Here is a 24881-nt window from a genome sequence, read left to right on the forward strand (position 1 = left end):
CTACTATCAAAGTTAATTAAGATCTACTTTCCACTTTAAATTAGATAAAAAAATATTTACTTCACTTATTAGAGATTTATTTAGTCCCCCTTAAATAAAAAGACTTTCGGAATTGAGTAATGCGTGTAAAACTTTCCAATTGTCGGTTAACTTCAAGCATAATATATATTATTATATAAGTACATATACAAGAATACAGGCTGTAAAATATGTGTATTTCTTTAATTAGGAGACTATTTATTATATAACGGAAAAATCCTACTATCAAAGTTAATTAAGATCTACTTTCCACTTTAAATTAGATAAAAAAATATTTACTTCACTTATTAGAGATTTGTCTGCTTCCTGAATGAGGCCGTCTGTCTCTTTGCCATGTACGTATGTTTAACGATACTAGCTTCGCTCGCTCTCGCTGCTGCCATATCGAAATAACCCGGGCTAACCACCATTGTCGGAAGTTTGGTTCAAGTGTTTATTGATTGATTTTGTTCGAAACTGACTCTGGCCGTGCACCTCGACTCGGCGCTCTCCTTTCTGGTCAACTATAAGTCATTGTTGCTTTTATTGTCATTTTGCTACTGCTGCTTTTGTATTTAATGTTCTATGTTGGTGGCAGTAGTTACGCTTTTTGTTACTGAAATATGCATTGTTCGTGTTGCGACTCAGGTTTACAGTTTAGAATTGGTTATATCGCCAGCTCAGGATAAAATTTAAATATTTACAAAATAAGACAAGATTAAAGTGCATTCAATATTTATATTCTGCAGACTTAATGGATATACTCAAGTATATATACGTTTTGTTTGTAAATTTAATTAATGTAAAACGGTTTTGTATACGAGAGCTTTTAACTTTACTTTGGTGAATATTATAGATTAGCTTTTGTTACAGAACACTTCTATGAATAAATTTAGGGTAGCCCCAGCTTGTATATATACTTTATATAGAATAAATTAGAAATATACACTTTAATCAGGTTTTGTCTTTTCCTTTTTTGATTTTTTTAAGCTTAAAATATGAATTCTTCTGTTCACCTTATAAAGCATAGTTTGATCCATATTTGAATGTTTTATTTAGCTTCTAACTATAAATTTTCCCATTGTAAAAATGCTCGGACGAGTGTTTATTTGCGGCGACGCATTGAAGGTTGTGTGTCAGAGTTTGGTGGCAAAAAAGTTAAATAAAACAAGTAAGTAAAAGCTAAGCTCGGGCGTAACCGAACATTTTATACTCTCGCAATTTATTTATTTAATTTTATTAATATAATAAACCATTTCACCCACATATTCGGCATATATATGGTATACAGTCCATTGAATGTTGGAAACCCTAATATTTGGTATATGGGAGTTAGGTGAAGTTATGACACGATTTCATGTATTTTAAGCACGGAGATATATTATTAAAAGAAAGATATTAACTCAGAATTTCTTAAAAATATCTGAGAGACTTACCTATATTTCCGGTAAAAAAAGAATTAGAAGCCCTGAGGTCCTCATGTTCGATACATAGGGCCTTGAAAATGTTTGGTCCGATATCGACGATTTTTGGAAGGGCGATGCCACACTATAAATGTAATATTTGTGCAAAGTTCTGTTCCGATATCTTCACTAGTGCTTTATTTATATATTGTAAAGTGAACGGTTCAGATCGACTTCAAAGTTCTGGTATATGGGAAGTAGGTGTGGTTATGAACCGATTTGGTCTATTTTCACAACATATAATTGAGATGTAAGGGAAATATTACAAACCGAGAATCATTGAAATTGGTCGAGTAGTTTCGGAGATATGGGTTTTGACCCATAAGTGGGCGGAACGCCCATTTAAAATTTTGTATACAATTTTCAATGCAGCTTTTCTGTGCCTTCTTTAAAATGAAATTTAAGGTTTCTTCATTATTACACAATGAAAATGGGATAAATAACCACGTTCACCCTCCATAAACAGGTTATGTTGAAACCTTCTAAAAATTGTTTCCAGCTCTAATAATTTACATTTATAAGACCGTACATGCCAAACGAAAATAATTTTATTCGAATCAATATTCGGTATAGAAACCAAAAAGTATTCGAAAAAATTAAATACTATTTTTGATTTATAGATTGTGTACCATCCTAAAGCTGTGTTTCCTTATCTGCTACCACCTGCTTTACACCGATTTGTGCGTCGTTGGAACCGCAAATACTCCCATTTCAATTATCAACTTCAATGTTAATTGCATTCGTGGTAATTTTTCACATTCATACACATGTACAATATCTTTTGTATGTATGTATAATTGGATAACACATCTATCTCGACTCGACTCACCTGTACGATTACAGCAAGAATAGACAGTAAAAATTATATGACAGCATCCTACGCTGTCGTTACACCGGCGAGTGGTAGACTGTGTGCCGTTTCCTACCGACTATTGGTCGCTGGGTAATTATATGAAGTTTTCCGCCGATTACTCGTTTTTCTAATCGCTCGCTTATTATCCATCTCTTCGGAAGGCATGCATAAATATGTTAAGCGCCGAACGTTTGAATAACAAGTGAACAGCTTTGGTCTGGACGGAGAACACGATTTATTAGTTAAAAGCTCAAACAAAGCCTGCGAAATTTAAGTTTAAGTAATAAAATTTAATTTAGAAAGATCGAGTTTCAATAAATAAGTATAAATAGTTGTGAAGAGCGGGTATCCACATTAGATTAGCTAAAATGAACATAGACCACATATATTATAAATAAATCTTTGATATAGTATTTGTGTATACTTTTATTTCCTTATCTTCATTGGTTCCTTATGTATATCTTATAAATTGAACGAATCAAATGGAATTCAAAATCGTGTTATATGGAAGTTGTCGTGGTTGTGAACTGATTTCATCCATTTTCTACACGTGTCAAGAAAATATTATGTACCGAATGTCGTTGAAATCTGTCGAGTAGTTCCGGTAAAATTTAGTGTTTCTGACGTTTTTCGTTAGTGAGTTCACGCACTTTTTGTAATTTTCAATCTAACCTTTGTATGGGCGGTCGGCGTGGTTATTATCAGATTTCTTTCAGTTTTGGACTGTATTAAGAAGTGGCTAAAAGAAATGACTGCAGAAAGTTTGTTTTATATGGCTTTAGGGGTCATCCATAAATTACGTCACATGAATTTAAGAACTTTTTAACACCTCCCCCCCTCCTTGTCACAAGTAGTCACATTTTAAACTCACCCCCCCTGGCGTGACGTCACCCATTTTCCAATTTTATTGATTTATCATTATGCTAATTAAAAATACTTCAGAATACTACAACTTAGAAATGTATGACTGTTACACGGCAGAAGACAATTGTCAAGTAAACAATGGGAACGAATAGAAGTCACTGCGCCGGCGCGAAGCATGTGCGACAATCAGTCTTGCAAACAACAACAAGCATGCATACGCAGCGGTAAAACCACGCCACCGCCGGCAGAAGTAGCCGCGCGTGATCGGCGTGGTACAGAGCAGCCAGTCGTCTAGCACCCAGGAGCACAGCAGAGCGGGAAACGATATTGCCCTAAATTTTGAAATGTAATGTCACAAAGCTTTTGACCCCCCCTGCCCCTTGTAACACAATGTCACTTCTGAATGATACCTCCCCCCCCCTCCCCCCCCCCCTTCAATTTGTGACGTAATTTATGGATGGTGTTGGGTCACCTAAAGTTGAACCCTGTACTTTATTATCTATTATTCAGTTACTTTATATTTAACTACTCATATCATTATAAGAGCATACATACTCTCAATTGTTTTAACAAACATATGTACATACTAAAGTTAATTTGGATGCTCCTGCATCACTCATTGTATGTACACACGTATGCATGTGTACATATGTACGCACCAACATAATAGCGAGAGTGCTTTTTGTCATCTCCTTTTGCGCAACTCTTTCGCATGTACAGGTACATAGCCATGCATGCCAAATATTAGCATAAGTAAAATCATTATACCTAATTACATTTTTATTGCATTAAATAATACAGTCTATTGCTGACCACCAAGACGGCGTGTCTTTCTTTGTTTCGCATTTTCAGTTTAATTGCACAGCCCAAACTTCTTATTTAAATTGTTGTATAGTTGTCATACCGCGGTCGGGAAAAACTCTTCCTGATCCTACATTTATTGGCGCCCAACGTGGGGCAGTGTTTTTAAATTAATTTAGTGCTCGCGATAAAATTTAATATTGGGTGGAATTTAACTTAATTTAAATTTTTGTACGCGACTATTTAACAATAAATCTAACGTCATTTGTGCTCTTGGTGGTCATCATAACACTCGCCACACTAGTCTACGTCATCATTATCGCTAGAGGATCGCATCATTGGAAAACCTATTTGGATTGTTGCAGAATCTTGGATAAAGGTCATTGCGGTAATACCTCATGGTTGGACCTAAATCAGTTATACGAGACCTCGAACACCGCTGTTCCGCACCGGTTTTTCTCGCTGCCGCTATTCTGCCAATTCGCTGCCATCGTTGCTGTTCGCTGCCATCGTTTCTGTTCGCTGCCATCGTTGCTGTTTGCTGCCATCGTTGCTGTTCGCTGCCATCGTTGCTGTTCGCTACCATCGTTGCTGCTCGCTGCCGCTGAAAACATTTGTCGCACTGCTTGATTAGCTGTCGCTGCTACTGCTGGCTATTTAGCTTTCAATATCGTTTGATACGCTAATACATCGCTTGTAGCTGATCACACATCACACTTCATCTCTGCCGCTGCACTTACTGTTTTTTCGTTGACACGCACTCGTTATTTGTTTGTGTACACCTTCGCTTACCTACATACATATCGCTATATCCGTATATCCAACGAACCATTTGAACGCGGTGCTGCCATTTGTCATAGCTTCGTTGGACCAAAGGAAATCCAATCGCAAGTATTCAAATATTATATTCACTTTTATTACTCGTCGTTATATCGCCAATTCAAATAAATATTCAATTACAAGTCGCATTTTTCGTAAGTTATACAACATTTTTAAAATGTCTTTGGAAGAGCTTAAACAGCAACGTGCTAACATTAAGAAAAACATTTCTCGCATAAAAAATATTGTGGAGGCCAGTCTACGGCCAGGTGCTAAACTACTTTCATCAGCCGAGTATAAATGTCGACTTGGCATTCTTGAATCATACTTCAAAAATGTATTGTCTACACAGACGGAAATCGAAAGGATAGATTCAGAGGATTGCGGACGTATGGATCTTGAGGAGCTGTATATTACAACAAAATTAATCATCCAGTCACAGGTAACCGAGGATCACAACAATACACTGTCAGACACCACTTGTGTAATGCAAGCGGGATCAAAGCTGCCCAAACTTAAACTTCCCTCATTCAACGGCAAGTACTCTGAATATCAAAACTTTATAACATCCTTTCAGCAAATTATTGATCGAGAATATAGCTTATCTAATATAGAGAAGTTTAATCATTTACGCAACTGTCTCACTGGACCGGCATTAGAAACTATTGACGCTTTTCAAGTCTCCAATGAAAATTATTCGAAGGCATTGGAAAGGCTTAAAACTCGGTACGATAACCCAACTCTCATATTTTTAGAAAATATTTCGTCTTTATTTGAACTCTCGTCCATTTCTAAGCCCAATGGTGGTCAGTTGAGAAGTTTACTCGATAAAGCATCAGCAATTTACGGTTCATTGTTGTCATTAGGAAGTGAAAGCCAAATTTCACAAGCTATGCTCATTTATTTAGTTTTAAAAAAGGCAGATGAAGAAACCAATCGCAAATGGAAAGAGTCATTGGACTTTAAAACTTTGCCAAGTTGGAAGGATTGCACTCACGTTTTGGAGAGACATTGCCAGTACCTCGACTCAATTGATAACGCGCACACCGTTGGATACGTACACCAAAGCACTACTAACGCTCACAGATCGAAACCTTCTCGTAAGGGTTATTCATTTTCTTGCTCCAACTCGCTTTGTTCGGTATGTTCCAGCAACATTCATAAAATACACAATTGCGACCGTTTCAAGGCGCTTAGTGTATCGCAACGCTTTGACCATGTAAAACAGTTGGGCCTTTGTATTAACTGTTTGGCAAAGGGACACCAGTTATCGAACTGCCCATCAACGCATAAGTGCAAGATATGCTTTCGTCACCATCATACCTTGTTACATCGTCAGATTACGCCAGATTCATCAAATTCTACTTCGACATCTGCTGTTCACACACACATGGACAATTCGTCATCGCTTGATAACATCATCCTCGCCACAGCGGAGGTTCTAGTTCGCGACGCTACTGGAAATTATCGTCCTGGCCGCGCTTTGCTTGACTCTTGCTCCCAAGTCAATTTCATTACTGACGAGCTTTCACAAAAGTTGATGCTTCCACGCAGTAAACACAACATTGAGATACAAGGCATTGGTAAGTCCTCTACCAATATAAGGTACAAAACTTCCACAAATATTAAATCGCAAGCGACTAGTTTCGAATTACCTCTTGAGTTTTGTATTACTTCGCACATCGCTTATCATCCGGAACCGGAGATAGATACATCTACTTGGCACATTCCACTAAATATAGTACTCGCTGATAATCAATTCAATAAATCAAAGACAATTGACTTACTACTGGGAACGGAGAGTTTCTTTAGTTTACTTTCCGTAGGACAAATTAAACTTGGTAATAATCTTCCAATTTTACAGAAAACGCTACTAGGTTGGGTAGTCTCGGGACGCTATCGAACGAACACTAACGCGCTTAATACCAAATGCTTGTTTGTCTCTGAGGAGTCCATCGATTCAAAGTTGGAAAAATTGTGGCACATTGAAGAAATTGCAACAAAGCCGGACGTGTGGACACGAGAACAACATAGCTGCGAAAAGTTATATAATGACACCGTATCTAGAAGTCTAAATGGTAGGATCATTGTGAACATCCCATTCAAGGATGATCCTTCCTGCTTGGGTGAATCTTATAACACCGCTCTGCGTCGATTCAATGCGCTAGAACGTCGGTTACAGCAGTTACCCATACTCAGGAAACAATACGTAGACTTCATGGAAGAATATGAAAGTCTAGGCCACATGGAAGCATTGCCCAACCCAAACTTGGAAAAGCCTCATTACTATATCCCTCATCACTGCATTTTGAAACCAAATAGCACCACGACGAAATTGCGAGTTGTATTCGATGCATCTTGTCGAACAACTACGCAAAAATCGATAAACGACATTCAAATGGTTGGACCTACAATTCAAAACGAACTTGTAATTACTTTGCTTCGTTTTCGTTTACATCGCTTCGCTCTTACTGCAGACATCGTTAAAATGTATAGGCAGATACTAATCAATGAGGAACATCGTAGGTTCCAGTATATTTTGTGGAGGAGTTCGCCTCATCAGGATATTCAAACATTTCAACTCAATACTGTCACATACGGAATGGCAGCCGCCCCATATCTTGCTGTTCGTAGTCTACATTACCTCGCGGATCAGCATGTGTCGCAATTCGTCGTTGGGTCAGATGTTGTCAAGTCATCATTCTACGTCGACGACCTGCTGTGTGGAGCTGACTCACTTGCCGAGTTATCCAGGATAAAACATGAAGTAACAGAGTTACTAAAGCTAGGTGGACTTGAGATATCAAAATGGCATTCCAACCACCAATGTTTTAGACTTGATCACACTGACAAGGCTTTAAATCTCGACACTTCTGTTACTAGTGCTCTTGGTCTTAAATGGAATCAAATTCAAGATCATTTCATGTTTTCATTCTTACCAAAGCATCCAACAAACGGAAATATCACTAAAAGAGCAATACTATCCATCGCTTCATCGCTCTTCGACCCACTCGGACTACTAGCACCAGTAATCGTAACCGCTAAAATTCTACTTCAGGAGATTTGGTTGCTGAAGCTTGAATGGGATGAATCGGTTCCCCAACACATCGCTTCGGCGTGGAAAGCATTCGTCAAAAATTTCTCGGATCTACCTTCAGTTAAAATTCCAAGGTACTGTCTACATGCTAACATGCAGTCCTTACAAATACATGGATTTTGTGATTCTTCGATACGTGCTTACGGCTGCGGAATATATACACGCACAGTTGACAATGATGGTAATATTAGCGTTCGTCTACTTACAGCAAAATCACGTGTAGCACCAACTAAACGACAGTCACTACCAAAATTGGAACTTTGCGGTGCACTACTACTTTCTCGACTATTTGTAAAAATTAAATCTACACTCTCTAATTACAATTTCGATACTTTTCTTTGGACAGATTCGCAAATTGTTCTTCATTGGCTTCAAATGCATTCAAGTACTCTTTCAGCCTTTGTTGGGAACAGAGTATCAGAAATTCAGGATTCGACTGTGGACGCTTGTTGGAAACATGTGCCAACGAAAAGCAACCCAGCAGATATTGTTTCCAGAGGAAGTACACCATTTGAGCTCACAAATTCAATTTGGCTCCACGGTCCTGAGTTTCTATATGAAGATGAAGGAAATTGGCCTAAAGGAAAAAGTAACGACGTTGATATGGAAATTGTTAATGCAGAAATGCGCAAATCAGTATTTAAGATAATTGTAACCAATAATTACATTCTTGAAGCACTCGACAGATACAGTACTCATACTCGTGAAGTACGGATTGTCTCATGGATGCTACGTTTTCACACTAGACTTAAGAAATCTAATACGGAATTTGCAAATGGACCAATTACTCCTGATGAACTACATCGCGCTTTGCTGTGCATTGTTTGGAACGTTCAACAACAACACTTCGCTGCAGATATTCGATCGTTACAAAGCAACACTATGACAAATGGCATGCTACGAAATTTAAACCCGTTCTTGGAAACCACTCACGGATTTGAACTACTAAAGGTTGGAGGAAGACTTGAATTGACAAATCTTCCAGAAAGCCAGAAACATCCTATTTTGCTGCCGAGTAAATGTGGATTTGCTACGCGGTATGTTCGATATCTACATATTAAAAACTACCATGCTGGACCTAAGGCGCTGGTGGCTTTAATTCGTTTACACTTTTGGATCGTCAATGCCCGTGACCTTACTAGACGTATTGTCCGGTCATGTATTCATTGCGTTCGTTACAAACCAAAATTACTTCAACATATGATGGGTAATCTTCCTGTTGAGCGGTTAACCCCATCACGCCCATTCTCTCGTTGTGGCGTCGACTTCTGTGGACCTGTCAACGTATATCTTCGTATTAGGGGCAAGGTACCCTATAAGGCTTATATTGCGATATTTGTGTGTTTCGCGACAAAGGCTGTCCACATCGAAGTCGTCTCAGACTTGTCCACGGATGCATTTTTGGCATCCCTCAAACGAATGATTGGAAGAAGAGGTCTTCCATCAGATATTTTCTGCGACAACGCAACTAATTTCGTCGGCGCTTGCGGCAAACTAGCTGAATTGAAAGCCTTTCTTTTTAAGAACGAGAACCAAGATGTCATAAAAAATTATTGCGCTAATGAATTTGTTAATTTTCATTTTATCCCTCCTAGGGCACCTCATTTTGGTGGGCTTTGGGAAGCCGCAGTTAAATCAGCTAAAGGACATTTAAATCGAAGCTTCATGAATACTAAGTTAACGTATGAGGAACTAACTACAGCCTTGGTCGAAATAGAAGCAGTTCTAAACTCTCGACCTATATCACCACTTTCTTCTGACCCCAGCGACTACGAAGCTTTGACTCCAGGTCACTTCTTAACTGGTAGTGCGTTGAGGACTCTTCCCGAGCGAGCAGTAGCAGACAACGTCAATCCAGTCAACAAATGGAATGAAATAACCGCCATCAAACAAATATTTTGGAGACGTTGGTCACACGACTACATAAGCGAACTTCAAGCGAGATCAAAATGGACTACTGACCATGGAAATGTCAGTAAAAATGCATTGGTTCTTATCCATGAGGACAACGTACCACCGCAACGATGGCAAATTGGTCGTGTCATAGATGCTGTTCCAGGAAAAGATGCACGAGTAAGAGTAGTTGATGTGCAAACCTCTAAAGGCATCATTCGTCGCCCAATTCACAAAATTGCAGTTTTACCTGTTTGAAAGTCCTTTCAACGGGGCCGGGATGTTGGGTCACCTAAAGTTGAACCCTGTACTTTATTATCTATTATTCAGTTACTTTATATTTAACTACTCATATCATTATAAGAGCATACATACTCTCAATTGTTTTAACAAACATATGTACATACTAAAGTTAATTTGGATGCTCCTGCATCACTCATTGTATGTACACACGTATGCATGTGTACATATGTACGCACCAACATAATAGCGAGAGTGCTTTTTGTCATCTCCTTTTGCGCAACTCTTTCGCATGTACAGGTACATAGCCATGCATGCCAAATATTAGCATAAGTAAAATCATTATACCTAATTACATTTTTATTGCATTAAATAATACAGTCTATTGCTGACCACCAAGACGGCGTGTCTTTCTTTGTTTCGCATTTTCAGTTTAATTGCACAGCCCAAACTTCTTATTTAAATTGTTGTATAGTTGTCATACCGCGGTCGGGAAAAACTCTTCCTGATCCTACAGATGGCACCTTATTGGTTTGCGAGATATATACAAAAAGCCTATTTGGGGGCAGGGCCACGCCGTCTTTCCCAAAAAAATTACATCCAAATATGGATCCAAAAATTCGAATAGTTGCTCTGCTGCGTGTATTTGAATAGATGAAAAGCTCTAGAATATATGTACATGTAGATGTATACAAGTGACTGCGAGTTAACAACTTGAGGTAATTGTTTGTGGTGTAATTATTTATAATTAGGTGTTAGTGTATCTTAACTATAATTATTTTTTATATTGTTGTGGTCTATATTTTCCTTATTGTATTCTCACTTCGTTTGCGGCTATATTTCAAAGTAATCCACATTCCAAAAAAAACGACTATTGTGGCTATTCAATCAGAGGGATGTCGTTATAATAATTATACCTAAGGATGACGCTATTTTTCTTCCCAGTAAACATTTTATTGCAAAAATAATTGTATTTAATGTCATTTAATAAGTAGGCAATATTTTTAAAATCAGTTTTAAATATTATGTTTTGAATACTTTATACAATAATCTCATTTGCGTTAACTTATTTAACCATTCAGTGGACTTGGTCGACTGAGCATATAAAGGTTTATTTAACTCCCTATCAGAGATGAGTCACTTTCAAAGGGATTCAATCGAAACAATTCTTTAGACGGATTCATAGAAAATGTTGAAGGACGGTTGAAACTATTATATATGAATCAAATAAATATAGACATATAGAGTACGAATTAGGGTCCTTACCAAATAAATTCACATAACAAATAATAATTTCAACAACATGAATTGCAGGGCATCACAGTAGCGGATCACATTTCAATGACAGGTATGTATGCACATCATATCATTGTACGTTTAAAGTGTAAATTTTGTTATAATAACATTTATTATCAAAAAGGAAAAAAACACTTCTACCTGCTATGAAAACATTAGTTTACGTATGTTAATTTACGTACGTTGAAGAAATTAAGAACCCTGCTAATTACGGACGTTAGCCCCACATATGATTTTAGAGCTTCTAAGCGGATTTTGAAGAAAAATCTCTAAAATGATAGACGCTCGAATGTTAGAAAAAATATTTACTTAGGTTTATAAAAGTAAAGGAAGCAAAAATTTGCATGTACTTTTATTTATAAACAGACGCGACTGATTTTCCAGCTGTTGTCATATACAAATTATTGTTACAGTGCTCGAATTAGAAGCACTGAACGAGATTCCTACAATGATCGAATTAGAATTACTGAATTGTTATTGCTACAGTAATCGAATTAGAATTACTGAACTCTTATATGTAATGTGATTGAACAAAAGCACTGAACTTCTCTATAGCTACTATGATCGATCTCAAATTACTGAACTGAAATTGCGAATGTAAATCACTGATATTTACAAAAATTTATCACAGTTGTTATATGTGATTCTTCAATCACAGTGAAAAAATCACCGGTAGTGAAATATCGCTCATCACTAGTGTATGGGGGAACTGACGGCAGCATTGTCTTGGCTTGTTTGACACAAAAACTAAATACCAGCTAAGCGAAGGATGATAGGAGGATGGGATCATGTGTAGAAGTTCACGTAAGTGAGGAAAGTTTTTGATTGTCATTCACTTGGGAGTGGCCAGAAACGATTCTTCTCCACATGATTGAAGCAGCTCACGACTTCCGGTTTTAGACCAAGTATCCTCTGGGTAGCTAACAAACATCCGTTTGAAGGCGAGCTAAAGTGAGAAGGCGAACCCGCATCTGCGGTTGTGTGTAGGGTTTGGGACCCACCACATAAAAACGGAGTACCAATGAAAAATCGAAAAATAAAGCCTCGGATGAGACACCTCCCTTTTGATGACGACCCCTGCAAACGTTTTAAGGATAATGATATAAGGGCATGCACCTGGAATGTCCGGACCCTTAATTGGGAAGGTGCCTCTGCACAGCTGGTTGATGTCCTCATACGACCATAGGCTGACATCACCGCAATCCAAGAAGTGCGATGGACGGGACAAGGACGGAAGAAGGTGGGTCCTTGTGACATCTACTACAGCGGCCATATAAAGGAGCGCAAATTTGGTGTTGGATTTGTGGTGGGAGAGAGACTCCGTCGCAGAGTCCTGGCATTCACCCCGGTGGATGAACATCTAGCCACAATCCGCATAAAAGCGAGGTTCTTCAACATATCGCTTATTTGCGCCCACGTCCCAACGGAAGAGAAGGACGATGTGACCAAAGATGCTTTCTATGAGCGCCTGGAACGCACCTATGAGCGCTGCCCCCGCCACTATGTCAAAATCGTGCTTGGCGATTTTAACGCCAGGGTGGGTAAAGAAAGTGTCTTTGGCACGGCAGTCGGAAAATTCAGCCTCCATGACGAAACATCGCCAAACGGCCTGAGGGTGATCGACTTCGCTGGGGCCCTAAATATGGTCGTCTGTAGTACCAGATTTCAGCATAAGAAAATACACCAAGCTACTGTCTGTCTCCTGATCGAAACACGCGTAACCAAATCGATCACGTTGTGATTGACGGAAGACATGTATCCAGTGTTTTAGACGTGCGTACGCTCCGAGGACCAAATATAGACTCGGACCATTATCTGGTTGCAGCGAAGATATGCACCCGCCTCTGTGCAGCAAAGAACGCCCGTCAACAAACACAAGGAAGGTTCGACGTCAAACAGCTGCAAACACAACAGACAGCCACGAAATACTCTACTGGACTTGCACTCTTGCTCTCTGAGAGCACTCATCAGCATCTCGGTATAAGGGAACTGTGGGACGGCATCTCAAACTCACTGCGTACCGCTGCACCCGAAACCATTGGCTTTCGGAAAAATAAAAAAAACAGCTGGTACGATGAGGAATGCCGTCTCGCAGCGGAGAGAAAACAGACTGCCTACCTCGCAACGTTGCAAACGACCACAACACGTGCGGGATGGGATAGATACCGAGAGCTGAAGAGGGAAGCGAGACGCATCTGCAGACAAAAAAAATAAGAGGCCGAAATGCAATTACCCGCCTGAAGAACAACAAAGCGGCTGGGGCCGATAGATTACCAACCGAGCTATTCAAATACGGCGGCGAAGAATTGATAAGGTGCATGCATCAGCTTCTTTGCAAAATATGATCACATGCCTGACGATTGGAATCTCAGTGTGCTCTGCCCAATCCATAAAAACGGAGATCCCACAATCTGTGCCAATTACCGTGGGATAAGCCTCCTAAATATCGCCTATAAGGTTCTATCGAGCGTACTGTGTGAAAGACTTAAGCCCACCGTCAACAAACTGATTGGACCTTATCAGTGTGGCTTTAGACCTGGAAAGTCCACCATGGACCAGATATTCACCATGCGCCAAATCTTGGAGAAGACCCGTGAAAAGAGGATCGACACACACCATCTTTTCGTCGATTTCAAAGCTGCTTTCGACAGCACGAAAAGGAGCTGCCTTTAAGCCGCGATGTCTGAATTTGGTATCCCCACAAAACTAATACGGCTGTGTAAGTTGACGTTGAGCAACACAAAAAGCTCCGTCATGATTGGGAAGGACCTCTCCGAGCCGTTCGATACCAAACGAGGTTTCAGACAAGGTGACTCACTATCGTGCGACTTCTTTAACTTGATGTTGGAAAAAATAATACGAGCTGCAGAGCTAAATAGAGAAGGTACAATCTTCTACAAGAGTGTACAGCTCCTGGCGTACGCCGATGATATTGATATCATCGGAAGCAACAACCGCGCCGTTTGTTCTGCTTTTTCCCGCATGGATAAGGAGGCGAAGCGAATGGGTCTGGAGGTGAATGAGAACAAGACGAAATATCTCCTGTCATCAAGCAAACAGTCGGCGCACTCGCGTCTTGGCTCTCATGTCACTGTTGACAGTCATAACTTCGAAGTTGTAGACAATTTCGTATACCTGGGAACCAGTATCAACAACACCAACAATGTCAGCTTCGAAATCCAGCGCAGACTAAGTCTTGCCAACGGGTGCTACTTTGGACTGAGTAGGTAGTTGAACTCTACAAGTCGCTTATCATTCCCGCCCTGTTTTATGGTGCAGAAGCTTGGACGATGTCAACATCAGATGAGACGACACTAGGAGTTTTCGAGAGGAAAATTTTGCGCAAGATTTACGGACCTCAGAATATTGGCAACGGCGAATACCGCAGACGATGGAACGATGAGCTGTACGAGTTAAACGACGACATTGACATAGTTCAGCGAATAAAAAGACAGCGGCTACGCTGGCTAGGTCATGTTGTCCGAATGGACGAAAACACTCCAGCTCTGAAAGTGTTCGATGCAGTACCCGTCGGAGGAAGCCGAGGAAGGGGAAGGCCTCCACTCCATTGGAGGGACCAGGTGGAAAGCGACCTGGTTACACTTGGAATCTCCAACTGGCGCCGAACAGCGAAGGAAAGAGGGGGTGGCGCGCTCTCATCGATTCGGCTATAACCGGCTAAACGGTTGAACTCCAATCACATACACATACATCTAAACGAAGTAGATGTTCCAAAAGATAAACTGAAGGAGGGTAAAATTCAAATAAATGAGAAGCTGGTGATACGAATCTGGCATAAATGGTAAAGTGTGGGAGCAATGTAATGGTTAAGTTATTTTTTTATGATTTCTGCACCATTCGATGCTAGAATGCGAGTTGAGACGCTGCGGGAAAGTGGAGACAAAAAAATCAACAAAAGCGAAAGATGGTGAGGTGGCTGATGACAAAGTTGCATGGCCCATTGAGCGCGATGTTCGCATACGTCACATATGCATTGAACGAAAGACAAAAGGGAAACAGAAATAAAGTAAGGAGCTCTTGTGCGAGTTTTTTGTTTAAATGTGCGCTGAGGCATTCTGTAGTCGTGTCAGCACAGCTGTATTGCAAGCCCTCTGCTTTTGTGTTTGCTTTCATTACTCCTTCTCTCCACCTATTTGTTTGAGCGCGTGTTCTTGAACCACACTAAACGTTGTACGGCTTGTACGACAAATTGCGTGTTTAATATTTGCACCATCATGAAGTACCCATACGCGCATCTCATGCACTCATTCACATCTTTTGCAAGCGTCATCAAGACGAACTTCCACTCAACCACCGAACAACTTCCAACCCAACAGCCATTTAAACGCCGCAAAACGCAGTAACAACAAATCCAAACGCGTCATATTGATGTAATGGCATCAAAGTCGAGGCTTTAGCATCATCAAAAAAGCATTTTGAGATGAAGTTGCTGAAGAGTAGGTTCGTTTCAGCTACGCACAGTGTCGATTGTGCATGAATGCTTGAATAAAATGTAAATATCTTATTAAAGAAATTGTGTGCATCAAAAATATTGAGTTCTATAAAGGGGACAACATAAAGTAGTCTTTATTCCATATTCTGATTATTATATTTTAGAAATTGGACATCGCATTGGACAACTGCTGATTCATGTAAATATAATAACCTATCTAAACCAAATATTTCTGAAATATCATCTGATATTAGTTTTATAATATTAAAATAACTTTAGTGAATCGAACCTTCTCAAAATATCTGAACTAAAAAACAAAATATGTTTGGTTGGTAATTTAAGGGATATCTATTAGTTCCAGAAAAATGATGGCTACACTATATTGGCAGAGACTCCTCAGACAACTACGCACTGAGATCTTTTAGAATAAATGCTTAACCAAATAATCTACATTTTACAATGTTTGACAGGTTTTGATTGCAGTATTTAAAAGCCTATTTTGACTTTTGAGACATAATTTCATAAGTATAATAACAACTAATACACTCATGGATGTAGTTTCATATCGTCGAAAAGATGTAAAACTTCTCCTTTGAAGGAACTACGGACTGGTGGTGTGCTTTTGGGTCATGTGTTAAAATCATTATTGGCAAAGTATTTAGGGAAAGCTTTGGAGCTATATTGTGGGACCGTAACACCTTGATAATTGACAAAAGTATGTTAAGTGATCTTTGAAATATCACAGTTAAAGTAGCAGATTTCTTATCAGAAGAACGAGCAATAAAGGCTGGTGTACCTCAGGGCAGTGTATTAGGCCCAACTCTATACATAATATATACTGCAGACATTGGAATGTCAGCTAATAACGTATTGACATCCACATTTGCGGATGATACAGCTCTAGTAAGCCGTAAAAAATGCCTTATCAGAGCATCAAGAGTATTAGAGGAGCACTTAAGTTTTGTCAAAGAATGGCTAGCCAACTGGCGAATAAATATTAAGGAGCAAAAATGCAAGCATGTTACATTCTCAGTAAGATCGGAAACATGCCGGACAGTTAAAATAAACAATGTACTAGTATCCCAAGGGAATGAAGTAACTTATCTTGGGATTCACCTGGATCGAAGGCTCACGTGGCGGAAACATGAAATTAAGAGCAGCAAATTTAAATTGGCTTTTAAACAAAAATTCTAAACTTAGCCTAGACAACAAAGTCCTGTTATACAATGCAATCATAAAACCGATTTGGATGTATGGTATTCAACTGTGGGGTGCGACCAGTGCAACCAACATTGATATAATTCAGAGATTCAAATCTAAAATGCTTAGAACAATCACGGGTTCACCATGGTACATGCGTAACGAAAATATCCATAAATCTACCAACCTATTAGAGAGCACCGTTCTACCAAAACAGCTCAATCACATTCCTGAGCTTTTTTAGATGTAAATAGAGTAAAGATTTTATTACATGTTGTTAGGCTTTAAACAAAGCAGATTCAATAAATAAAGAAATATGTATATAAAAAAAACAAGAAACACATTTTTGAATCGAATTAAACCGGGGAGTAGTGTAATGTTGATATCGAACTGGTAATTTCTCTGGCCAGTATTATTATACTCTCATATCATCTAAGTACTTATACGTTTCTCTGAGAATAATCCTTCGGACCGCCAGTCGTTCCAGACAACTTAAGCAACATTTTTGGCAATAATTTATGTAGCAACTACCCACAGTGTAAGTTTCAGTCACAGAAACCTGACTGAAGGGTTTACTGTTTGATATTCTTACCATACGGAAGTATTTATGTACTCATTGCTATGTATATTCTACCGTCTCACTACTAGAATACAGGTGCTATGTGGTTGCTTGTAGTGAAAGTTACTGTCAACATGTAATATATTATTTGTCATGCCGAAAGTAGCGGCAGCAAGCAGGTGTGCGAAGCACCGCGATATGAAGAGGCTACAAATTACATTAAATTGTTTAAAAAGCGAGCGTTGAAATTAATGAAGTGAGAAGGAACAACAGCGCACAACAAAAAGCTTTTGAAAATGCAAAATAACAACTGCTGCAGCAAAGTGTAAGGTATACGGGCGATGGGGTAGAGTAAATTGGTATGTCAAGTATTTGCATCTAAATTTTAACAATCTAGAGGGTAGGTAGCAAAAGAAATAGCTGAAGCGACGACATACCATTATCGTGCAACAACAGCAAATACAGGGCAACATGTGCGCAACGCAATATAGTATTAGCGTTGATTTTTTTGTTTTCAAGAAATTGAAATGCTTGCACAGCCCCCCTGCCGCAAGGTTAATTTTTTGTTGAGAACGCTTATTTGGCAAGAAGCAAAATTTTGCAGTGCCAAAGCATGCATTTAAATATGTGCTTGGAAGACACAAATCAATTAACGAATACTTGCACTCCCGAACAATTGACGCACTCACGTTCAGACGTATTACTCAGATAAATTATAAAGTAGGTGTTATTGAAAAAAATGAGAAAAAAGTATTGAAACACGATATACTTTTGCGACACGTCTGCCACATAGAAAATCATCGTTTCGGTCCTTATCCGGTGTTCTTGAAGCACAAACTTTTGCTACTGTGTAAGCCGAGAAAACGAGATAAACTGCAATCCGTATCTGATTACACGCTGATAAAGTGTTCAATACGTTTTCCAATGTGCTTAAATATTTGTAAGTTGATTATTTCATTAGATTTTAACAGTTTGTTACTGTAACGGCGAACAATTGAATTCGTCAATAATCATAAAAAGCAATGAAGAAAAATCTATAATTTATGTTTATATTAAGTTATATTAATATATATGAACTGAATTGAGGCTTTTGTCATTATTTTTTTATAAATCAATTATGTTATAATTTTTTAAAGATAAATAGGCATTCGGACAAACAAATTTACGATCAAAAAACGCAATACAATCTCTAACAATCCCAGCGCGTCAAACCCTTTCCTGCACCCTGCCAGCGCAAAACATATACCTACCGCACATAATATCTGGTTTGCCCGCGGCGCTACTACCCACCCTACTCAAATCTGCAAACGTTATAACAACATCCTTAACGATGACATTCCAATTGCAATGTCGACCTAGAGGCACAGCACAACATGAAACGAGCTGTGAAATTCGCTAGGAAATGAAAGTGTTGAAGCGTATGCTTCACATTGGCGTTTTCGTAAGTACCGATGTTCGCCTACAGAGGCTGCCTAAGAGGAAAGTTAAATTAATGTATCGCGACAATTAAGTTTCATGCTAAATGCACAGCGCCTGATAAAATAGCGTAGATATGGCATGCTTGGCGGGCATGCAACCCCAATGATGTGGTCGCTACTAATAAATAACGTTACATAATGACAATTACTTTTGCGGCAATAACAAAGAAATGTACGTAAACAGTCAAGATAACAATACCGAATCAGAAAGGACTTAGTCCAGGTGTAACCGAACATTAAAAAAAATGTTGCAACCGAATTCCTGTTTCCACGGATTTTTAATAATATCACACCCAATATTCGGCATAAAGTCCATTAGAAGAATGAAAATCATTACAATAGTTGGTATATGGGGTAATAATTGGACTGATTTCAACAATTTTTTCCAATAAGTATATTATACCCAAGATTTTACGTTCACTTACTTTTTCTAAGATATCTCACAGATATCTCAATTTTTATTATACTCTCGCAACAAAGTTGCTAAGAGAGTATTATAGTTTTGTTCACATAACGGTTGTTTGTAACACCCAAAACTAAACGAGTTAGATATGGGGTGATCAGGGCGACGAGGCAAGTCAAAATCCGAATGTCTGTCTGTCCGACCGTTCGTCCGTCTATGCAAACTGTAACTTGAGTAAAAATTAAGATATCTTGATGAAATTTGGCACACTTATTTCTTGGCACCATAGGAAGGTTGCTTTCGAAGAAGGATACAATTGGACCACTGCCACGCCAACAAAATGGCGAAAACCGAAAACACATAAAGTGCCATAACTAAGCCATAAATAAAGCTATGGAAATAAAATTTAGTACAAAGGATCGCACTATGAAGGGGCATATTTGGATGCAATTTTTTTGCAGAATCCCCGTCCTCTAATAGGTTTCTTGTATATATCTCGCAAATCAATAAACCGATATAAATCAAACTTCTGCAGTTGTTTTCTTTTGCCACTTCCTAATACAGTCCAAAAATGAACGAAATCGGATAATAACCACGCCCACCTCCCATACAAAGGTTAGTTTGAAAATTACTAAAGATGGATTAACTCACTAACGAAAAACGTCAGAAACACTAAACTTCACATAAGAGAATGGGCGTGGCGTCGCCCACTTATGTGTCAAAAACCATATCTCAGGAACTACTCGACCGATTTCAATGAAACTTGGTTTGTAATAGTTTCCTTAGATCCCAATGATATATTGTGCAAATAGGCCAAATCACTTCACAACCACGCCTACTTCCTATATACCAGAACTTTGAAGACGATCTGAATCGTTTACTTTACAATATATAAAGTAAGCACTATTGAAGATATCGGTGCAGAACTTTGAAGAAATACTACGTTTATAGTGTGGCAGCCCCATTCTAAAAATCGCCAGAGTCGGACCATTGGTTTTCAAGGCCCCATATGTCGAACATGAGGACCTCGGTGCTTCTAACCTAATATTAGGGTTTCCAACTTTCAATGAACTTTATACAATATATATGACGAATATGTGGGTCAAATTGTGTATTATATAATATTAATTAAGTTAAATAAATAAATTTCGAGAGTATAAAACGTTCGGTTACACCCGAATTTAGCCCTTCCTTACTTGTTATTTTTTTTAAGTTATCACTTGCACGTCTGCGACAACAACAGAGAATTTTCCACAAAAATATGTATTATTTTGAAGATGTTTCTGCAAGATGTAGATATCACCTACATTGGGATATTTAAATGGGTTAAAGGACCGGAACGTCCATTCTATATTCTCTTCAGTGATAATGGATTCAAGTACGCTTAGAGCCCTATTCCCTTTGCCCAGTTGAAAAATTAGCGTACCCTACGTCTGCATGGCTCGAGCTCCTTGTGTCACTAAGGTGACTTCGTTCAAGCCCCACTCATACTCTTCTTGTGAGTTAAGTCTAAGTCTCGTGTATAGCAGTATGTGCCTGTAGAGGTTCATGTTTGTATTTCTGTAATTTCTCCCAACTTCTTGTATATTTTTTGATTCAGAAATAACGGGGAAGTAGATTTACCTGTGGAGGGATAATGATGAACGTCTTCTTAGCACTTTTCAGTTCTCTACCATTGCACTTCTACTACATATTATAAAGCGTTATTTTCTTGAGGTAGATCTAGTTACGTAGAGACTTATCTCTCTGATTGATGACGGTAATGGTTCAGATCGTATGACGAACGTTGGCATCAGTTCCAACAACTTTTCTTCTGGTGAATGTATCTAATAGCTTTGGAACCGTTTAGTTCTCGCCGGCGCACTGTGGGCCAGAAGGAAGGCAAAAGCGGCCAAAACTCGACTATCTTTTTTTAAATTTTTGTTTTGTTTATAGTAATCTACACATATCAAAGTAGATTTTAGCCAATTTCTGTTACATTTAATAAAATATTTTTAACTCCGCAGTACTTTGAATTTCAATTCGACAGTAAAATTTGATTACGTTTTTTGCGCAAAATAATGAATATAGTTTAAAATTGATAAATATTTCATAAAAATTCGAATTAGTTTCTTAGTCTGTATGGCAAAAGAAGTAAGTTGCAAGAAAAAAATATTTAAAAAAATTGTATATAAAGCATAGTACACAAGATTGTTATTCACCGGTGCATATTATTTTTCGACTATGCTCGCTGCCGAATGCAGATTCCCCGAGATTCCCCTGTATATAAAAAAGTCCGAGGTTTTAATCGATTCATTTTTTCATATACTTTAAGTTTATCCTGCCCACTTTTGCCCGTTTTCACTTTTCAATTAGAAATATTGCAAAACACTCGCGTGCGCGCACTTAACATTTTTCAACACTCATATATAGGCTCGATACTGGCTTGTGGTAACATATATTTACGTATAGTCAATTTTCGACTGACAAAATTAATATTTGGTCTTTCGATGCATTGTGTTCATAATATTTATATGCTACAAACAGATAGATGGCGCCACCGTCGGTTTCCAGTTGAATTTACTTGAAAAACATGTCTTTTCGAATATACTAATCATATATTCTGCTTATGTTGTTTGAAAAAATAAAATCTAAAATACTTATATTCAAATTTAATCATATCCAAATTTAATCATTTAAAAAAAAGGTAAAACTGTAATACTTAAAATGGCGGAGTTTACAAAGAAAGATCGTAGAGCTTTCGAAAACCCAGAATTATTGGCTGAGTGTCTTGAACTTGAACAACATAAAATAGTTGTCCACGGAGCTGAAGTTATTAATACAAGTATATTACCTATTGGAATTCTTGGTGAAGAAGCATCTGAAGCTAGAAATAAGGATTACAAAAATTTTAGAAAATGCCACAGTAGAAAACACGATAGAATATCGAATCTAACTGATGTATTTAATAGAGTAATGGATACTTCAGATGTAATTACATCTAGCATGAGTCTTCAAATGCGACATAATCAAAAGAAGGTATTAACTATTCCAGCAGAAGTTAGAGCGTTGTTTGCAACGCCAGAATCAAACAAGGACGAAGAATTACAATCAGTGTCCACCACTCAAGACAGCGATGATGATGATGATAATGATGGCGAAGACCATATTAATAGAAGTGTGTTCGAAGATTATTCAATATTAGACGAAATTGAATTGACGGATGAAGAATATGAGAATATTCAAAGTGAATTTTAAAATTTCGTTTTTAAAAATCGTATTTATTTTGTGAGAGGCAAGGGGACTCACCAAAAAGCACCCCATGTAAATAAATGTTTCAATTATATTATTTTACAAATTATCATTGTTTGTGAGAGGCAAGGGGACTCACACCAAAAAGCACCCCATGTATATATGTGTTCCAATTACATTCTTTTACAAATTATTATTGTTTGATACGCCATATTGGATCCGCCATTTTGAATTTTTAGAAACTAACTTCAGATTAGTAATCAGCGACCCCGAAAACCCCCTTGTAACTATTTTCAGACGAATATGTTAAGTTTTTTCAAAAGTCATCCGCCATATTGGATCCGCCATTTTGAATTTTGAAAAACACGGATTCGTGTTCAGCGACCCCAAAACCCCCGACTAACGATTTTCGAGCGAATCCAATGAATTTTTAATTTTTCGTCCGCCATATTGGATCCGCCATTTTGAATTTTCAAAAACTAACTTCAGATTCGTAATCAGCGACCCCAAAAACCCCCGAGTTACCATTTGCAAGTGAACTCGATGATTTTTTAAAAAAGTTGTCCGCCATATTGGATCCGCCATTTTGAATTTTTAAAAACTAACTTCAGATTCGTAATCAGCGACCCCGAAAACTCCCGAGTAAGAATTTTCGAACGAATTTGATCAATTTTTTAGTTTTGGCCGCTTTTGCCTACCTTCTGGCCCACTGGGCGGCGTATTGAAATCAACTGGATGCATAGACTATTGGCTCATCCTTGAACACTTTAAAGCCATAACTGCATTACTACATACATATGCAAGAATATGCATACTTACATAAATATACCTTTCAGACCACCTCATTTGAATATTGGCAATCCATAAGGGAAATTCCAAAAGAGTCGAAAGGAAAAATAATCTTTGCTGTGGATTTACCGAAATTGGGTTGAATTGCTAGGTACCAGCCCGGTGTTGCTTCGAAAATTGTGTTGATAACCTTTGCTACTACTCTCAGTCATCCTCAGTGGCCCGCAGTTGCCTACATCATTATTTGCAGTCAATCAAGATATGTAAATATTTGCAGAAACTCTGCCTATTTATCGTTACAGTGTATGGTACACAGAATCTGGTACAAGCATCGTCCCAATTAGGTTTTTGGGCTAAATTCTCTTTTGCAACTATTGCTTTCGTTACTCTGGCGCAAACCTACATACTTACAAACCCACACATGCTCATAATGTACCCAAATAGATGCTCACACAGATTCACGTTTATATTATAAAAATGTGAGGTCGTTTGTTTACAGGTTAGAGGTGCTGAGTCGCACAGCTGAGAGAACAAACATTGGAAGAAAATTTAATATTCATTTGAATAAAATGCCCACAGTCGAGCTTCAATTTATAAATATTGGATTAATTAATATTTAAAAGCTTGTTTACAGGTTATTGCCATCGGCGTAGAACTAGTATATAAACAGATTGGCAATATACTGAATGCTAAAGGAAGCGAACATATATAAGATATACACAGACATACATTGCTGACAAACATTCAACAAAATGCATATTAACACGTTCCTGGGGTTCCAAAATTTTAAGAAAACTTACCGTTACCCCTACTCGATTGTATCTGATAAATTAAGACTGCTATTAGTTTTAAGCTGCTTCAAAATGGTTTGCTGATCTTCTGAAAACCTTTTTCACGACAAATAAGCTTTGAAAGTTGAATCTTATCGTGGCTCTATCGGTTGCAGTAACCACTTGATATAACAATTGATTAAGCTTATGGAAATAACGATTCAGATTTGGGAATGCTACATTCAATCATGGACGTTCAACATTTTAGTCATTATGTTCACCCGTTTGTCCATTCGGCCATTTCCGCTTATTTAAATTTTTTTTGGTATCTTGAAACTCTTTTTTCTGAACTTAGTGACACTTAAATAAGTATGATATACAAACAATTTGTTAGATTATTGAATTATTTTCAATTGGGCTCCATCCAACCGTTTGTTTATTTTAAACACACACCACCTACTGGCTTTCGGCCTTTTCAAAATGATCAGGGTGACGAGACCAGTCAAAGTCCGAATGTCTGTCTGTCCGTCCGTGCAACGGATAACGGTAAAAATTGAGATATCTTGACGACACATGTTCCTTGGGACCGTGAGAGCGTTACTTTCGAAAATGGGCCAAATCGGCTGACCCTGCCACGCCCACAAAATGGCGAAA

The 24881-nt window shown here is 38.3% G+C and overlaps 1 protein-coding gene across 1 annotated transcript; it reads left to right on the plus strand.

Annotated features, from left to right (window-relative positions):
- Positions 1 to 4996: 4996 nt before the first annotated feature.
- LOC128920327 (uncharacterized) lies at positions 4997 to 22674 on the plus strand. Its single transcript, XM_054227410.1, has 3 exons — positions 4997 to 7246; positions 7763 to 7989; positions 22389 to 22674. Exons 1-3 carry the CDS (start codon positions 4997 to 4999, stop codon positions 22672 to 22674), a joined length of 2763 nt encoding a protein of 920 aa, XP_054083385.1.
- Positions 22675 to 24881: the final 2207 nt, after the last annotated feature.

The sequence above is a fragment of the Zeugodacus cucurbitae genome, chromosome 3 (genome assembly GCF_028554725.1).
Source record: "Zeugodacus cucurbitae isolate PBARC_wt_2022May chromosome 3, idZeuCucr1.2, whole genome shotgun sequence".
NCBI lineage: Eukaryota > Metazoa > Arthropoda > Insecta > Diptera > Tephritidae > Zeugodacus > Zeugodacus cucurbitae.

Excerpts from the sequence above, each read along its gene's own strand:
- LOC128920327 (XM_054227410.1), top strand. The coding sequence starts at position 4,997 with ATGTCTTTGGAAGAGCTTAAACAGCAACGTGCTAACATTAAGAAAAAC. Across the intron at positions 7,247-7,762 it reads CTACAATTCAAAACGAACTT|CATCCAACAAACGGAAATAT; the intron begins GTAATTACTTTG and ends TTCTTACCAAAG. Across the intron at positions 7,990-22,388 it reads CCTTCAGTTAAAATTCCAAG|AGTAATGGATACTTCAGATG; the intron begins GTACTGTCTACA and ends TGTATTTAATAG.